Source organism: Crassostrea angulata, chromosome 6, assembly GCF_025612915.1.
Source record: "Crassostrea angulata isolate pt1a10 chromosome 6, ASM2561291v2, whole genome shotgun sequence".
In the NCBI taxonomy this organism is placed as follows: domain Eukaryota; kingdom Metazoa; phylum Mollusca; class Bivalvia; order Ostreida; family Ostreidae; genus Magallana; species Magallana angulata.
In genome coordinates, this window is record NC_069116.1 from 31,983,402 (window position 1) to 32,001,304 (window position 17,903).

Here is a 17,903-nt window from a genome sequence, read left to right on the forward strand (position 1 = left end):
AATAGCAAATGTGACCTCTGACCCCAATAGGTCAGTGTTAATAGTTGGCAGGGGTGTGTCAGTAATCTGGGAAGCTCTAACCTTATCTCCTAGAGACATGATTGTCTCACTGAAGTGATATGTTAACAATAATACTCAATTAAAACAGCTTGAGAAATTGATAATTACTTAATTGACAAGCTTACGCTTATTACCCTGTTAAAACACTTCTTGTTCAAAATGGTGCTAATATGCTGTTGTTTTAGTAGATTAAATTAATTGCTTGTGAATGACTGCATTGACACAATTAAAAAAATTGCCATGCTCCAGAACTAATCCACCTTTTCCTCCCATTTTTAATTTCAATTCAATTTTGAATTCATTTACTCTTGAATCACGTAAATGGTTAAAAAGGTACAATATATACAAACATATTTACATATATATAACAGCCTGATTGAGCGAAGCTGGCTCATTTTGCTTTTGGATAACAAAGATATCATTAATTTTGGTTATAAAAATACATTTTTTTTAAATGAATTAATAAAGTTTTCAAGATGGTATTTGTCAAAGGATTACAGAGCTGAATAATATTTGATTGGATATAGTATTTTCTTCAATCTTCATAAAAAAAAAAATCTTTTCTATAAATTGAAAATAAGTTGCATTCTAACAAATTGAAACTTGTCCCAACTTGGTTATTTAATGAAAAATTGTCTTGATCAAAACTGACAGTTGAATCATATATCATCAGCATATTTACATTATTATACTATAATAAGGTCGAGACAGGAACGTATTTATTACACATACAGAGCAATTTGCTAGGTAAATGGAATATTGGCAAGATTAGAATTGACCTAATAACATTATTTATTTGTATGGGTAAAGTTATTTTCTCCAAATCTTATCATGCAAGTTCCTTGTATGATTAAATACTTCAAACATTACGTTAGTCACTGATAAATGTCAAATAACACCCTTCCATATTCAGGTATAAAGACATCCATTCATTTAATGTAATTTTTGTAGAGAAAGGCTCTATTATATTAATATTTATGAAACCTGTTCAATATCAATAAAAAGATATGATTTAAAGTTTATTACTGGTACTATCGCAATTTCATCAATCTTTTTTTTTTTACATTAATGAATGTTTTACAATTTATTGGTCTAATATCGCAAAGCTTGAAGCACCCAGGTTTTGGATAACCTCTGCAACAGTTCTACATATATCTCTATTCGTAATAAAAGAAATACTGTGAATAGAGTAATACAATCAAATCAATTCAAAGTCAATAAGCTTATATATTAATTGGAGAATATCCTAAAAGTTTTTCCACCCCTCTCTATTTGACAGTTCTTGTTTGACGTCGTGGCTGGAGCAGGACACTTCCTGTCCGACTTGCCGGACCTCCCTGAGTGAGGGACAGCAGGTGGACCCCAACAGCAATGTCCCCGACGAGCGGGGAGCTGCACCCCCTCAACCACCCCAGCAGCAGCCCCAGAACATGTTCACTAATCACTTTTTCCATTTTGATGGTAAGTACCTTTTTTTCCCCTTATTATATACTGTAAACCAAATTTTTATCAGGTGACTTTATTTTACAATTTACCAAAACTGTTTTCAGTGACTAATATTCATGATCAAGATGTAGATTATTGAGGGGAAAAAATCACAGAGACACTTAAGGACTTGATCATCGCAAGAAATATTTGTGCAAGAAACTCACCAAAAAAAAATTTGAACGCAAATTATATAGTTAATTTACAGTATTATGCAGTTGGTAATGATTAATTTTGAGAGTTGTATAGTTGGTTAAAACTTACCACAGTTTCCCTTAGGTTTTTGCAATTTATAGTTTTCATACAATGCATTTTTTGGCTCAAGCTATGAAAATAGTATACCATACATTTGAAAAGTTTCTTTTCTCTCAGATATTTTGTTGCAGTTGAGAAATTTTTTGTCTATCACTTGTCTACTTGATGTTCTAGAATTAAATAGTAATCCTCATTATGGTCAATGAATTGCTCCACCTCTGGATATCTTGCCTGATAAGACAGTGACAGGTGCAGGGAGGGGGGTCTCTTAGAATGCACTGCTTAGCAAGATTATCTCCTGTCCATTATATAATGCCATAATAGATTAATGGACAGCAAGTAGCTAGAATGTAAAGTGTGGGTTCCTACACTGTTGGGTGTGAGAGAGGTTTGCATAAGAAGTCTGACACTCAGACATTATGTAAACTTTTCATTGATATAGCTTTTTAAAGGTTGAAATATCTGTAGCTCTATGTAATAAATAAATTTGACATTATGCTCAAAACTTCCTGTAGAGCTACATGTATTTATTTGCAGCTCTTTTTTAAAAAATGTATAGGATGTACAAAAGAATATTAATGTTTTTAAAATTGTATTACGTACGTTAAAATGATATTTATAAAAGAAACACAAGACATGTTTTGAGAGATCTCTGCATTGCCTTGATAAATTTCAGGATCTCGATACGTAAGCTGGTTCCCGAGTTTCTCAGTGGAGGTGACACACACCCAACTTTTACCTGGAGGCAGACAGAGGCCCATACAAACCTCGCAGTTAGATAGCATGGTAGATATCTTTAATACATTTAAAGCTGCTTGGTCTGATTTTATATCACTGTAAACTGATGGGTTAAGTATATTATATCAATAAACATTGCAGTAGTTCTCCCTGTCATCTTAGCAGTTAAGCTATATTTCAATATGAAAATGACATTCAAAGTATGTTTACAAATTCAACAAACTTCAATTTACTTAAAAGGGTAACACTTTATTTTGTCCTTTATTAAGATTTGCCCAAGACTTGAGGTTGAAGTGTGTGATTGTATTACAACCTAGGCATTTGTTTAAAACAATTTGAAAGTAAAATTAGATTTTAAACAAATTTTGGCAATGTGAGCTTTTTTTTATGCTAATCTTTCAGAATTTTGTTGCATTTACTATCAATGCGAAAAAATCTTAGCAAGTAGCAATCTGGGGACAAAACCAAATGGTTCCCATTTGTTAGCATTAGCTTTAGGATTTTTTTTACTATCATCATACAGAATGTTATTTTCAATTCAGATATTTCTATCTTTGAAAAGCAATAGATTGTACTGGTGTAAATAAGTGATTGAGCACATAACTTGAGGTTTAAATTGAAAACTATTTAATTTGATACTGTATTAGCCAAAAAATTTAATCAACTTTATTGATTTGAAATACTGTAGATTCCTTATTTTACGTGAATACTTAATTCCTGATAAAGCTATGTGCAGTGGAGAGAGAGAGAGAGAGAGAGAGAGAGAGAGAGAGAGAGAGAGAGAGAGAGAGAGAGAGAGCACAAACATATTTCAAAGAAGAGAAAATAACTTTTCAGGCATTCTCTGGTATTTCAAACTTTAACATTTCTCCACTTAGACTTTTTGAATATCAGTTGAATACCAATTAAAATAATCTTTTGCAATTTTTCTCTTTTTAAAATTCATCTCCATATGGTCAAATCCTTCTGCTGCATGCATCTACACAAAGTTCTCATTACTTTCATTTAAAGGGAACATGTATGTTATAACTGAAGTTTGGTAGACCAGCTTTAGGTCAAGCAGTCAATCATTCCTTCAATATTAACAATTTGTACTCTAAAATTACTTGTTTGGTGAATATAATAAGTAATTAAAAGCTTTCATTATTTTGATATCACAATAACAATATTCAGAACATAATAATATCAAGCTCATACCCTATCAGGAGATATCCTCTAGCCTTTTTAGTTAGAAGCCATAGAAAGATAGAGTTATTTTACACATATTTCAGGATACTGGATTAGTAATTATAATCTGCTTAGTCGCCATTACAGGAAAGTTATATATTTACATGTACATATAATTTGTTGCTGGTAAAATAGAAGGAAACCCTGATCACGCTGCATTATTGATACATATGTAATATACCAAGTACCTACATTTATTTGTATCAATGTAAAACCCATAGGATTTGAGACAAGTTTTTAATAAAAAGAATTAAGTTTACAAACTAATCGTTACATTGTCATGTACAATAATTTTCATGATAGAGTGCAATTCTACCAATTGTAAGAGGGACACGGACATTACAAAGTGTAAGAACACAACCTTGATAACTTTATTTGAAAGAAGATGTTAAATACGAAATACGGGGGGTGGGGGTTGGATAGGGAGGTGTTGTGTATTTGACAGCAACCACAGTGACACACTATAGTTATATTGATTTGGCCATTAATTTTCACATTAATTAATACATAATTGTAATAAATGTACTGAAAATTGATCAATTACCCAGTAATATACTACAAGGTCAGTGTTGAGCATTGCTTAGATGTCTCCTTGATGATGTTAAATTACCACATAAACCTATGTTAAAGCTAGATGAAATAATGGCCATTAATATTATGCTGTGCACATGGATTAATGTTTATAAGGTTTTGGGGGACACTACCCTTTCTTGAGAAGTTGAAAAATTAGCCAGGGGTCAAAGCCATGCTGTCGAGGGAAGTGGGGAAGAGGAGAAGGTGCTGAGATGGGGGAAGCACATGAGCCAAAATTAAATTTCAAAAATTTTTATTATCATAAAATAAAATGCTCACAAAATTTTAATGCTTACAAATTTACCTATATATCCCCATTTGAGGGTAGCTTACATAAGTACAATAAACAGTGGAAAAAATGTTGGACCTTATATAAGAGATATTATTCTTGTCAATATGGGAAAATGGGAATATTCAGGGGAAATGTTGGTAGTATATAATAAGTATGCTCTAGATAATAACCCTTGATGCAATAAATCATGTTCCACTAATAAGTAGATTAGGACTAGCCTAGAGCAAGGGAAGTTACACTGTTTTCTTGGTCAAACTGACCTGACCTACAGTACCTATCAGACCCAACCTAACAGAAAGTAAACCCCAACTAAACCCTGGGTTTACTTTCTGGGTTTACTCTGGGTTTACTAGAGTGGACCCAGAGTAAACCCCAAGTAAACCCAGAGTGGACACAGAGAGTAAACCCCGATCAGAAGTATACCCTGAAAGCAGACGCTACATGTGTATTCGGAATATATAAGGGGCAGGAATCACAAGCAGTAGGATGATAAGATAAAATACAGGTCTGCTTCACACTTCAGTGTGTATAGTTGACTCCAAAAGCAATTCTCGAGTAAACCCAAAGTAAACCCAGAGTGGACCCAAATTTTCAAAAAGTAAACCCAAAGTAAACCCAGAAAGTAAACCCGGGGTTTATTTGGGGTTTACTCTGGTGTTAGGTTGGGTCTGATCGGTACTGTACTCCCTGCCTATATCTACAAATAATCCTATGGAGGAGGTCAGCATTCATTCCAAGCTATAGCTACAGTGGCTTGCAAATCTTGCATACACTATTACTGGAGGAACACACTATCTATTGTACAATTTTAAAAAGAATTTTGTAATAACAATGCTTGATTAAAGACAGGAGACCCAGAGGCCACATTGCTTACTTGAGCAACAATAATCATAACTTTGAACAATTCAGCATTACAGTCATTTTAATTCAAAATGTCTTTTAAAGATCATAAAGATATTTCTCTATAAATTCCTCTGTAAAAATTCAATCCACCCCCTCCACTGTGGCTCACCCTACCCCAGGAGGCTATGATTTGAACAAATTTAAATCTACATGAAATGAGGATAGTTCCTGACAAGTTTAAGCTTTTCTGGCCAGTATAGGTGTAAGCAAAAAAATTTAAAGGATTTTTCTCCCTTTATTCCTTTGTAAACATTTGACCCTTTTGTGGCCCAACCCTACCCCCTGGGATCATCATATGAACACGATCATGATTTGAATAAACCAGCTGAATCTACATGATCTGAGGATGCTTCCACACAAGTTTAAGCTTTTTAGGTAAAATGGTTTTTGAGAAGAAGTTTTTTTAAAGATTTTCTCTATGTAAAAATTCGACATTAATTGTGGCCCTACCCTACCCTCTGGGATATACTAGTATGATTGAACAAACTTGAATCTACACTACATGAAGATGCTTCCACAAAAGTTCCACCTTTTCTGGCTGATTGGTTTTTTAGAAGAAAATTTTTTAAAGATTTTCTCTATATATTCTTATGTAAAACTTCATCCCACCATTGTGGCCCAACCCTACACCCAGAGACCATGATATGAAGAAACTTAAATCTACAATACCTGAGGATGCTTTAACACAAATTTGAGCTTTTCTGGCTTAATTAATAGTTTTTGAGATAATGTTTTTGAAAAAAAACCAACAAATTTTCAATAATTCTAAATGATTTCCCCTTTGAAGAGGGCATGGCCTTTCATTTGAATAAACTTTCACCTTTCACCTTATGATGCTTTTTGAAAAGTTTGGTTGAAATCGGCCAATTGTTTCTGGAGAAGATGAAAATATAAAAAGTTTACGGCAATGGACAAAGCTTACTGAGCCTGGTGAGCTAAAAACTAGCAGTGTCAGTTTTAAATTCTTTTTAAAAAATTCTCCACACCCTTTGGAGAAGTTTGAAATCAGCCTAAACTGATTGATGTATTATTCGAATATTAAATTATATGAATCTTTCATGATTAATCAAAAAAGACAAAATATACCTGAAGCATTTGAGGGGGGGGGGGATGTGTGATTTTCATAGAAATTATAGCAAATGATATTGAAGAATATGTGGGACTCTTGACTCTTCAATTTCGAATTTCAATTTGTACTTTTTTCAAACTTGAAAAAAATTAATTTCTGAGTGAAAAGAATGGAATTTTATAAAAAGACCACTAACCTTCTCTGTTAGGCAAAGATACACTCTCGTAATGATATTAGCCCAGACAGTGCATGATACCAGGACCGCTCATTTAATGAGACAAGGAAGAGAACAATAAGTCATATAGATTACTGATATAGCTTTTAAACACAGAGAAAGCCGTTGGTAGGGTGTAGATAGATGTGCCCCAAAGACACATGTTAATTGATGTACACTATACATCTGGCCAATGAAAATGTCAGCTGATACATGCATGACCATTGGCCAATTATTTTAAGTAAAAAAAAAAGTCTTTGTAACCAGATAGCTATGCATAGATATAATATTGATGATTTCATTTTGTTTGATATTAATTCCATTAACTTCTTGCTTATTATTTTTTATTTGATTCTTTATTATATTGATGCAAAGGAAGAAACACTTAATATGATAATCTAGAGAACAGTGATACTATTAAGTCAATTGTACTGACCAGGAAGAATAATTTAAGTGACAAAGATCATATTTATAGTACCATTGAAATGACCTGGGAAATTAAAACTCAATTGAGGACTGTTCTCTGGACAGCAATCAACGGAAACAAGAATTGTTATTTGAACCTTAACAATGAACTTTTATTATGATTCACGTAGAACTGTGGTCAGTGAGGATATATTACTAACTGCTAATTCTGTAGACAACATGTACATACTTATGATCTTTTACTTGAGGGAGTGCTTTATACCACTAAACAATCATTATGAAATTCCTGCTAGCTCAATAAATATAGTAATACACAAGCAGACTTGATTATAATTTCATAAGTCTAAGAATGACGGCAGGGCCACATCATGTATATTCTTACCCTGCTTTCAACCAGATTTAAATAGAATAAAAATTTTCATGATCAGACATCTCATGACAGAGCTGGATAGAAGACTAATAGAGACTAGTTACAATTTCATATTAAATCATATCTGCATGTCCACTCTTGATTTGTTGCCTAGAAAGATTTCAAGGCAATGAGCCTTATAAGGGTATATTTTCAGATCCCCTCAACATACTCTAAATTCCTTATTTTACGCGAGTACTTAATTCCGCGATTCCGCTGCCAAATCACAAGAATATAAAATCGTGATCACCAATTTTTTTTTATAATTTTCTATAGTTCAAATCTGTCTGAAAAATAAAAGCAAGATTTTAAAATCCGCGTGGATTGCTTATCGCAATTTTGCTGGGAAATTAATTCCTCACGTTAAATTAGGAATCTACAGTAGTGGCCTATGCATTTTTAGAAAATTTCCCTTTAGTTATTAGAGCCATGAAACATTAATAACCGCTTTTAGATAAACATTGAATGCCAAAGATGTCTTTGAGTCATTGAAGATGAAAACCATTCCATGAAAGTATATTCATTTCATCCATAGGCTCGCCAAGTCCAGTCTGTTTTCCCTCACATTCCCACAAATGTCATCCTCGAGGACCTGAGGAATACCAGATCTGTGGACTTCACTATAGAAAACATACTGGAGGGCAGAGTTCAAGTGCCACCTGTAAGTATCACTGAGGTCAAGGATACACAAACAACTTTTCCTTCACTGGCTAAGTTACAACATTGTTAGTTCATTTTCAAACTTCCATGATGCTTTGTAATTGCATGAACAAAGTAATATCTGCAAACTTGAGCTAGTTCTTTTAAAAAAAATATTCCCATTTTTTTTTCAAGAAAAAAGCAGATCCCAATTCACAAAATTAAGTTTGCTCCACATTACAGCCTGGGTTAACCACAATGGCTGCCTTGACGGACTCGGAGGAAGGAAGTGATGACAGTGACTCTCCATCCACTCCCTCCCAGCCCTCCCCCAGGGCTCTACAGCTGGCCCGATCAGGGGAGGGGGAGGAGAGAGTCGGAACCAGTGAGGAGGCTGGAGGGGTCAGCAGCATAATGGACGACAATGTCCCATTCCTAATGGAAACAGTTCCACAACCAAGGTAAATGTACTGTGTAAATACATGTACCTTTCTCTCAAAACCAAAAGACTGAATCAGAAAAGTATATATATCCCATGTCAAAGTGGAAGGCAGTTCTTTAGCAGTTTCTTAGCCTTACCAGTTTTGTAAAAAAAAAAACACTTTCTTAGCAGCTGTCCACACCCTGCTAAGCAGTCTCATTCTTATTCATAATATCATTTGTACATTTCATTGTACAGTTCACTTCATTTTGAAAAATTGCATTTAGCTCTGAAATTCTTTAACTGAAAGAATTGTTTAACTGAAATGTGGCAGGGGACAATTTTTTTATACATTTCACTGTTGGGGATGTTTGTCTTCAGAAGTCTGTATAACCACAGAATTTCCTCAGTTCTGATTCTGCACAAATACCTTCAATTCACTCCTTATAAATTACAAGTCAGAATGTGTAAAATTTTCTACATATTGTTTTTCAGCATTTTTGACCTTCCCAAGCTAATTCCCTGCAAAGGGTTGACCTTCCGTAACATTTATCTAAAACTGCCCCTTGCTATTTAAAAGCTGCTTTATAAATTGTACAGTACTGATTGCCTAGCTGTGACAGCTTTTCCCACATCTGTGCTATACCCATATGAAGCCATTGTATATCCACTTTATCATAATTCTGATTAGTATTTAGTAAAACCCCTGTCACACCGGAGCTGCATCCTCACGGCGATCCCACTGCGTCCTTAAATAATGTAAAACGCCAAGGTAAACGCAGTAGAGTCTCCTACAGCGCCGTAACAACGCAACGGCATCTTCGTACGTCGGGGTGGGATCGCCTTGAACATTTAAGAACGCCATGCAACGGCGCGCACTTTGAACATGCACAAAGTACGTGAGTGGCTCTGCGTTCTGATAAACACACTGTGTAAGCGTAGTGAGGTCGCCGTGACAGCGCAGTAAGATCTCCAACAGCGACACGAGAGCTCAATCGACACGCTCAAGGAACGCAGCTAATTCGCAGTGTAGATGCAGTGATAAGTCAATTGCGCTTGCACAGAGACCTTACGAAATCCTTTGAGATCTCCCTGCGTCTCTATCGTGCTCTCACTGCGCATCCACAGCGTTTGAACAAGATGTTTTTGCATTCACACAGCGACCACAAAGAGCTGTTGCTGTGATTATCGCGCTCTCGTGATGTTTCCACTGCTTTATACTGCGCTCCCACGGCATTTCTAGTGCGTTGTCATGAACATCCTGAAAACTCAAAAAATAGCTGTTGTACAATTGCAAGCGATGTAATAATTATCAAACTGGATGTAGATGACGTAGCATTTGCTAATAAATATTCCAAGACATTTCAATGGACATCGATGGAATTCATGCCATTTGGTTCTAATGTTTTCACATCTTTTCTATGTTTTCTAACAACTAATAATGGATCTTTTTTGTAGACCTGACTACTAAGAGGTTTGTCCTAGTCCTTCACAAATTATTTTGAAGTAACTATGTTTTAATTACAATGTACCTTTTCATAAAATCAAATCAATTTTTTAATTATTTATTTACTAGTTTTATATTCTTGTTTGTTTCCCATACAATTGTACGAATCAATATTAACATACCAAAAAGTAAAGAACGTCTTATGTCAGCGCGCAGAGCACACCGTGGGCGCGCGGTTAAAACTCCTAGCACGTCATGAGCGCTCGGCGCAGACTCAGCGAGAGCGCAGTTAATTGCCAAGTAGAACTTCGTGGAAATGCAGTTACACGCTGTGGGAGCTCCGTAAGAATGCCTCGGTCGCCGTCAGGATGCCGTGACATCTCCACTTGTAAAATTTTCAAATAAAACTGTACATTTTTTCTGAATTTTCCTTGCGATCCTACGGCGATTCCAAGAATTTTACAACGCCGTGAACACGCCATGTGGACGCAGCTTGGTCTGACAGGGCCTTAAATAACCACCTCTAAAAATAATTCAATTTTATCATGTTTGGCCATTTTTCAAGTACATGTACTCAAATAAACCAGAAATTGGTTTAAACATCTCCTCAAAGCCATTTACTTTTGCACTCATAGAATAAACTGATGTAAAATTAGTGCATGGCGATACACCTGAAAATCATTCTCAACAAGTCCCAGTTCATTCAGTAATTGATACATTTTACAAATTTTAAATTTTAAAAGAGAATTCCAACATGTTCACCTCTGTATAGCTGTGCACTATTTACAGCCAAAACATTGCTGTTGATTGATTAACAACAATAAAAAGCTGTCATTAATGATTATTAACACATTCTTTACCATGTCACAATACATGTAGTAATTATAGCTGTCAGATGATTGATAATGAAACAATGCAGAATACAAATTATTCATCCATTCTTCAGTGATGAAGCTCACTTCACAACGGGTAGCCGATTCTCAAAGTCAACAACCGAGAGAGAATCCATGTTACAGAGTAGGAAAGAACAAATGTTACAGAATGCAAGAAAGTAGGTCACTGGTCAAAATAAATGAATATAAATTCTGTACTTGTGCATTTCCCAACCATGATCCCTGTATCATGAATTTGATCATATGTGTTTTATAGGAAATACTTAAACCGACAAACAAATTCATCAAAGGAGGCAGCATCTCAAATTGATGACACCAGAGTGACATCAGAAACAAATGCAGCAGACCAGGCGCAGCTTCGTCACAGAAACGAGAGCACATTTCAAGAGACTCAGCGGTGATACCTCAACAGTTCCAGAAGCCCTAAATAACCACTAATTAACCAACTTGTTGGTGTTGTGATGTGTTTATTATTTGACAATGCAATGATTTGTTGATTTTGTTGACTTTTTGGATATTTTTTTTGTACATTTCACTCTTATTTTCAGATGGCTACCTGTATTTAAGGATGGCAAAATATGCTTCTTGTTTGATGTCTTCTTTTTTTTGTATATGTTTGTTTTCAAGAGAGGGACATTCACGTTTACTTTTAGGTTCACAGAAAGCATATTTCATCAAGAACCAAGAACTTGATATGTAAAACTTAAATGTTTTACAGTCTTTGATACCATTTGCAAAGATTTTCCCAAATTCCACATTGACAATTTTTGCTGTATTATATTGCTTTAGATTTGTCAAATATGAGGAAACCAGCATGAAATAATGAAAATATCTCAGTCTAAATATGTCTATTATTTTTACAAACAATTAAAGAGATTTAACTTTATCAAAACAAGCTAAGATTTTGAAACCTTCTTACTCACCCCCAAGAGTACTTTGTTTCACAATTTGGAAATTGTGAAACAAAGTACTCTTGGGGGCTAGTCGGTCTGTCAGTCGGTCCCCATAGTTTCCGCTCATTTTCTTTGCAAATGTTGCACGTACTGAAATGAAATTTGGAATACAAATTTATCATAGTAATATCTAAGTTAGGTTTGATTTTGGGTACGATCGAGCTATTTTCGACAGAGTTATGCCCCTTTGACTTAGAACAATTTTAATTATTTGCAGTTCCCGTTCATTTTCTTAGTTGATGTGTCCAAGGGAGGGGGCATAAGTTTTTCACAAACATCTCTTGTTTTAACTAAAAATTATGTCCAAATCATTCATGTTTGTTTCATTATGCCTAGTTACATTTAAAATGGATCATACAAATGTCCAAGTAATTATTTCAAAATGTAACTTTTGTTGCAGTAACTTTTGTATATGGGAGATGTCAGGTATTACTATTTGTACATACAAGGTTTCAAATTGCTTTAGTTACAAAACCAGTTTATACTTTGTAAGTATCAATATACATTTGTAAATAGTTATCAAAAAAAAAAAAATTTATTTATTTTGGTTCAAGAATTTAAGTTGTAATATATTGCAATATTAAATGTTTGCATGCAGAATTTTAAAAAAGTGGCATTATTAATATTCTATATTAGTTAAAATCATACTGGAATGTTCTGAAACTGGAATTCCTATACACAGGAATAATTGGAAATCCCAGATATATAACCAAAAATAAAATGGAAAATAAAGTTATGACAGTCATCATCTACTTTTAATTCTTCGTGTAGTAAAAGTCAATTTAAATAGAAATAAGATCTTTGATCCACTTCAACTAGATTGCTACATGATTTTGGAGTGAATGAAAGATCTAATTTTGATACGACTGGCTAAAAGTTAAAAGACAAGATCCTGAGCAAAATTTCAGCTTTTTACAGATTTTATACAGATACATTTTTGTAATTATAAGCTCAAAGTATATTTGTATAGAGTATTTTAAAAAATTTTATTGAGCGGTTTTGCATCAAGATTACATCACGCATGTTGACTTAAAATGACCTTTTCTTCTGAAAATTTGGGCTGTGCTTTGGGCCATAATCCACAGAATTTGATACGCATGTTAACTTGTGAAACTCAAACTGTCATGATTAAAAATACTTTCAATGCATAATGCTTACTCACTGGTGCATGTGTGTATACCAAACATATGCTAATGCTGAACTGGATACTGCCAATTTTAAATTTGAATAAAAAGATTAAAGATCAAGACACGCAGTCGTATCTTATAGTGGTAGAATCATTATCTACTGATATTTAAGTAAACTGTGCTTACCACAACATAAGGAAGTTCTAGGAGTATATAATTTTCAACTGTGCTGAGCTTTTTAGAATTATTCAAATACTAAGGATCTGACTTGTTGTACATGTACCGGTATTAATATGAAGGATGTTCAAAAATATATAACTTCCTTATAATCAAGATTTCTTAAAGCTTTACATAAATATTTGCCTTGTTTTCCTTATAATATATATAAGCAATTTTTGGCAAATTTTTTTTCAAAATAGGCTAAAAATGGTTAGATAGTATGTAGGTCTATTACAATTTTATACACATTTGTCAAATTCCTTCAGAATACAATTATTTTAAACGGTACATGTATATAACACTTAACATCACTGTTCATATATCTCGTGCATTTTGTTGCAGACAAAAATTTCTCAACATTGTGGTGAGTTAACTTCCTGTTCCCAGTCTCATTAGAATAACTGTTACACAAACAGAGTAATTTATGTATCCTGATAAAGTTCATTTGAAGTTGCTAAAATCATTAAATGTTAGTCCTCCCTTTTTTTTTTTTTAAATTTTTAACAGGCAAACATAACAATTTATCAGTAAACAACCAGTCACATAAACAACCCATATGTTTTAGCTATTATAGGTGTATGAGGAAACTGGAATGACAGATCAAACGGACTCTGAATTAATTATAAGACTGACACACCATTAGCCTGATTTGCTCCACTCCCTTCACTCTGAACCCTCCAAAGTGGCGGATCCATCGTCAGCATTTTACCAAGCCCAGACAGAATTAGTACAGCTCTTAAACAATATGATAAATTGTGTCCTCATCTGTCAATTAATTTAAAGTACAAGTTAGCTGCAGGACTGTAGCTCCCGGTCTGAAAAAATTCGGATGGACGACCTGGGAGCTATACTTTCATTCTTTTTCCCCCTTTTCTATTTCACTGAGAACAAAGCTTACTTTTCAAAAGTTTTTCTGATGATATTTTTTGGGGTAAGATTTAGAAGAAAGAACTATATATGATAAGAGTTAAATTTGGCCCCCATTGTTTGCCATTTTTTAAGTGTTTCAGGTAAAATAAAATGTTAGCTAATTTTTTAGAAGAGTTGATATAAAATATATTTTTCATCTATTTATTTGATTTATTTGCACTCACTGGCAGTATATGACGTTAGAAGTGACGCCATTTCTATAATTCAATCAAAATCGGCCAAAAATTGACATTTTTCTTAGATATTTACGAATGGGAAATGTAGAGCGCATGCTTGAACAAGGAAAATTTTTTGTTACTTATTAATCTTGGCTAGATTCATCTCTGATTAAAATATTTTATTTGTTCAAGAATGCGCTCTATGTTTTCGGAAGGAAAAACTGCTTGAAAACAAGCTGTTTTGCGCTTAAAATGCAAAAATGGCGGGAAAAGGTTGTCTTTACAATGTCATATTTCTAAATTGTGGGCACTTGAACCAAAATGAATATAATGTAAACACATATCACATACATATCTGTATTAAGAAAACAAAGAATGATAGTAAAATGATGATGTTCATTTTAGGGGGCAATTTTTGGCCCGTATCATATAGTCCTTTGTAATGATTAATACAGATTGTTTTTAAACTTTTTATATACTCAGGTGCCAAAAGTATGTCAATTTTTTTCTTTTCACTATATATTTCATTGAAAAACCAACTTTTTTCAAAGAATCGTTAAAAAATAACCCTTTGACTGATTTCGAAAAGACTTGGATTGATAGATTTAGTATTGCTCTAGCTTTTTTGGCATCAAATTTAAATATTTTTGCGACCTTCAGTTCTTGAGATTTGATATTCACAATCCAAAGTAAGATTTTTCAGCTTGCATATTGCAAAGGATATATAGTAGAGCATTTAAAAAATATCTTCGTGTTGTGTTTGAAATATCAAATTTTACAAACAAATTGTCACAAAACCATTTCTATGTATGTCAAAAAGTGCAAATTGAATCTACTTTAATCAATAAAAATTTCTTTAAAATCTGACAAAAAATAACAACAAAAACCCTTTTAAATACAAGTCTTGTTTTCAATAAAATATATAGGGAAAAAAGAAAAGTTGACATACTTTTGGCACATTAGTACCTACACTGAAATAGTTTTTGACAACCGGTTGCATGCGTGGAAAGGTTAATACGATTTATAGGTACTGTATAGCATTCTTGACGGGAAATTGTAAAAACCATAAATCTAGAGTATTATACATTTAAAAGATGATAATGACAAGTGCCATTGAGTAGCAGACGATTACAACATTATTGATGGTAAACTTACTAGTTGATACAGTTGTAATAATTTATCAAAGTTTCAAAAAGTTATGTATTATATTCCATAACACATTTCTGCCACCCGATTGAATGCAAAGTCGACTTACCCGGCAAACACCGTTTCCTCTGATTAACATGTTCAGTGAGCACTTGTCGCAAGGAAACTGTATCTGCCTAGTGCCGTAAACAGTTTTTGCTCGTGGAAAGTAAGCAGCATGTATTTAAAGGCACCTGTGTTAAGGGGTACTAATCGCGCCAAAATTTATTGAAATACCCCGAAGCATGCAGCACGTCGTTTTGTTGATGAAACCGATATGGCTTGCCGCATTCACAATATTTTGTTATGTAAACTGTTTGATAAACTTTTTTTTTTTAAATATTTACCTGTTTATAGGTTTGTCGACTGTAACCTCCTGCTGAGGGTTCATGTGTGTTTTCTTCATTTCTAAAACAATTTTACCTGGTTATTTTTTACTTGGTTAAATTTTCCACTTAAATCTGAAATTTACAATCTCAAAAATTGTTATATCTATAGGCGTGTACATAAGAATCTTTTGAAATGGTTGTCAATAAAGAAAGTCTTTATTCTGTAGATATTAAGTATCATCACATTCACTGAACGTTGAAAACAGAAGGTTTAAAAACAGAAATGAAGAGAAATGTACTTTGTGAATTCCCAAGAGATAGAAGACGAATTTCATTTTTTTTCTTGTTTGCCCTGCATTTTTAAATAATCGAGAAAATTACATAAAACCTTACTACTACAAAAAACCTTCCTATTTCAAATTTATAGTTGTTAAGGCCACACCAATTTGATTTTTTGGTCTTCGGGTTCTAGGCCAAAAAAAATATATATATATATATATATATATATATATATATACATATATAAAGCACAAAGAAATTCACCTTGTTGGAGCTCCACCTCCGCCCCGGCCGGGGCTTGAACTCACGACCTCTGGAACTCATTCTCGTAGCAGTGAGCGGCCACCGCGCTAACCACTGGGCCATCTAGGCAAGACAAAAATCTTGCTTTCGATGACGAAGGGAACCTAGCGCGCTGGTCGCTCACTACACGGTCGTTTGAGATACAGGTGGAATGCAGTAAACGACAATTTGAGAGGATCGGGACGATACACATTGCATAGATATATATATATAGCCCAAGCGAGCGGACGATTTATTAATTTTGAAATTTTGGGCGGCATCAAAAAATTTTTTTTAAAAAAAAGCGGCGAGCAATTACATTTTATTTTTAAAAAGTCATTTTTTCCTTTGAAATACATGGAAAAAGCAGCAAAATAGTTCGTGACTGTATTCGCCATTATATTAGACCCCTCCTGATCGCTAATTCTATTCACACATAGAGGTATCATTCACTTGTAAACCTTGCTGACAATCTACAGACAAATTTTTGGTATGATCAATGTAAAAAGAAAAGTGCAATCATGAAGAATAAGAACCAAAAATGGAGCGGGAAATGGAATGAAAATTTTCGGGTGCGGGATTTATTTTTTAATTCATGTATCATTTTTTGGGAAAGCCCTTACGCCCGTGCTCGCGGATCCGTAGACCAAGAAATCAAATTGGTGTGGCCTATGTTCTGAAAATTTCAAAGGAGAAGAGCGTACAATGCAGGCACGTAGCATCAACAGCGGCCAGGGGGGGTTATGGAGTTGGCCTCCCCCCTTTTTTGGGAGCATGTAAAAAAATAGGAATGAAAATAAAGATTTTACGAGTAAAATTTTGAATTTAAAGATATACTACGCCAGCCCCCCCCCCCCCCATTAGATTTTTGAAGATTTTGAGAAGTATTTCTTTCTTTTTTTTTTGCTCGTCAAGATTTTTTGGATGGGTCTGCCCCCTTTCAAAAACGATGCTACGTGCTTGCAATGCCTGTCAAATCCCCCGCACCTAGGATACTTAAACGACTTATAGTACATCTCAAATAATAAAAGGAGTCTTACATTTTGAAATTGTGCATCAGAACATGTATAAAACAGAACTGTATTACCTGACCATTAAAAATCATACATTTATGATTTATAATAAACTCCATATTTTTATTTCTATGCCCCCCCCCCCCCCCTTAACATTACAACGTGATCTAAAACAATCTTTGCGCATTTGTTTATTTTACATTATTTGGACTAGGCAAGAACATTATGTATTTTTTTGTCGTAATCTAAAGCGTTTTTCCAAAATAATTCCATTGTATGAAAGAATTGACGAAAAAAATGTTTTACCTAAAAGGCAGCATTCATTCATTCAATATTTTATTCCTCTTTCCAGAGAGTACATGAGATGTATGTTATTG

General features: G+C 34.0%; 2 protein-coding genes across 2 annotated transcripts in view; one reads left to right on the forward strand and one right to left on the reverse strand.

Moving 5' to 3' along the window:
* Positions 1-12,750, forward strand: part of LOC128190590 (E3 ubiquitin-protein ligase AMFR-like) — a 36,545-nt gene extending 23,795 nt beyond the window's left edge. The window contains exons 8-13 of the mRNA XM_052862697.1: positions 1,340-1,521; positions 2,477-2,586; positions 8,187-8,312; positions 8,534-8,751; positions 11,105-11,209; positions 11,308-12,750. Coding sequence (XP_052718657.1) covers positions 1,340-1,521; positions 2,477-2,586; positions 8,187-8,312; positions 8,534-8,751; positions 11,105-11,209; positions 11,308-11,452 — 886 coding nt within the window. The 3' untranslated portion in view covers positions 11,453-12,750. The remainder of the gene's footprint in view (positions 1-1,339; positions 1,522-2,476; positions 2,587-8,186; positions 8,313-8,533; positions 8,752-11,104; positions 11,210-11,307) is intronic.
* LOC128190588 (uncharacterized) overlaps positions 1-15,768 on the reverse strand; it is a 30,100-nt gene extending 14,332 nt beyond the window's left edge. The window contains exon 1 of the mRNA XM_052862694.1: positions 15,694-15,768. The gene's annotated coding sequence lies outside the window, so the exon portion shown is untranslated. The remainder of the gene's footprint in view (positions 1-15,693) is intronic.
* Between the last annotated feature and the right edge of the window lie 2,135 nt (positions 15,769-17,903).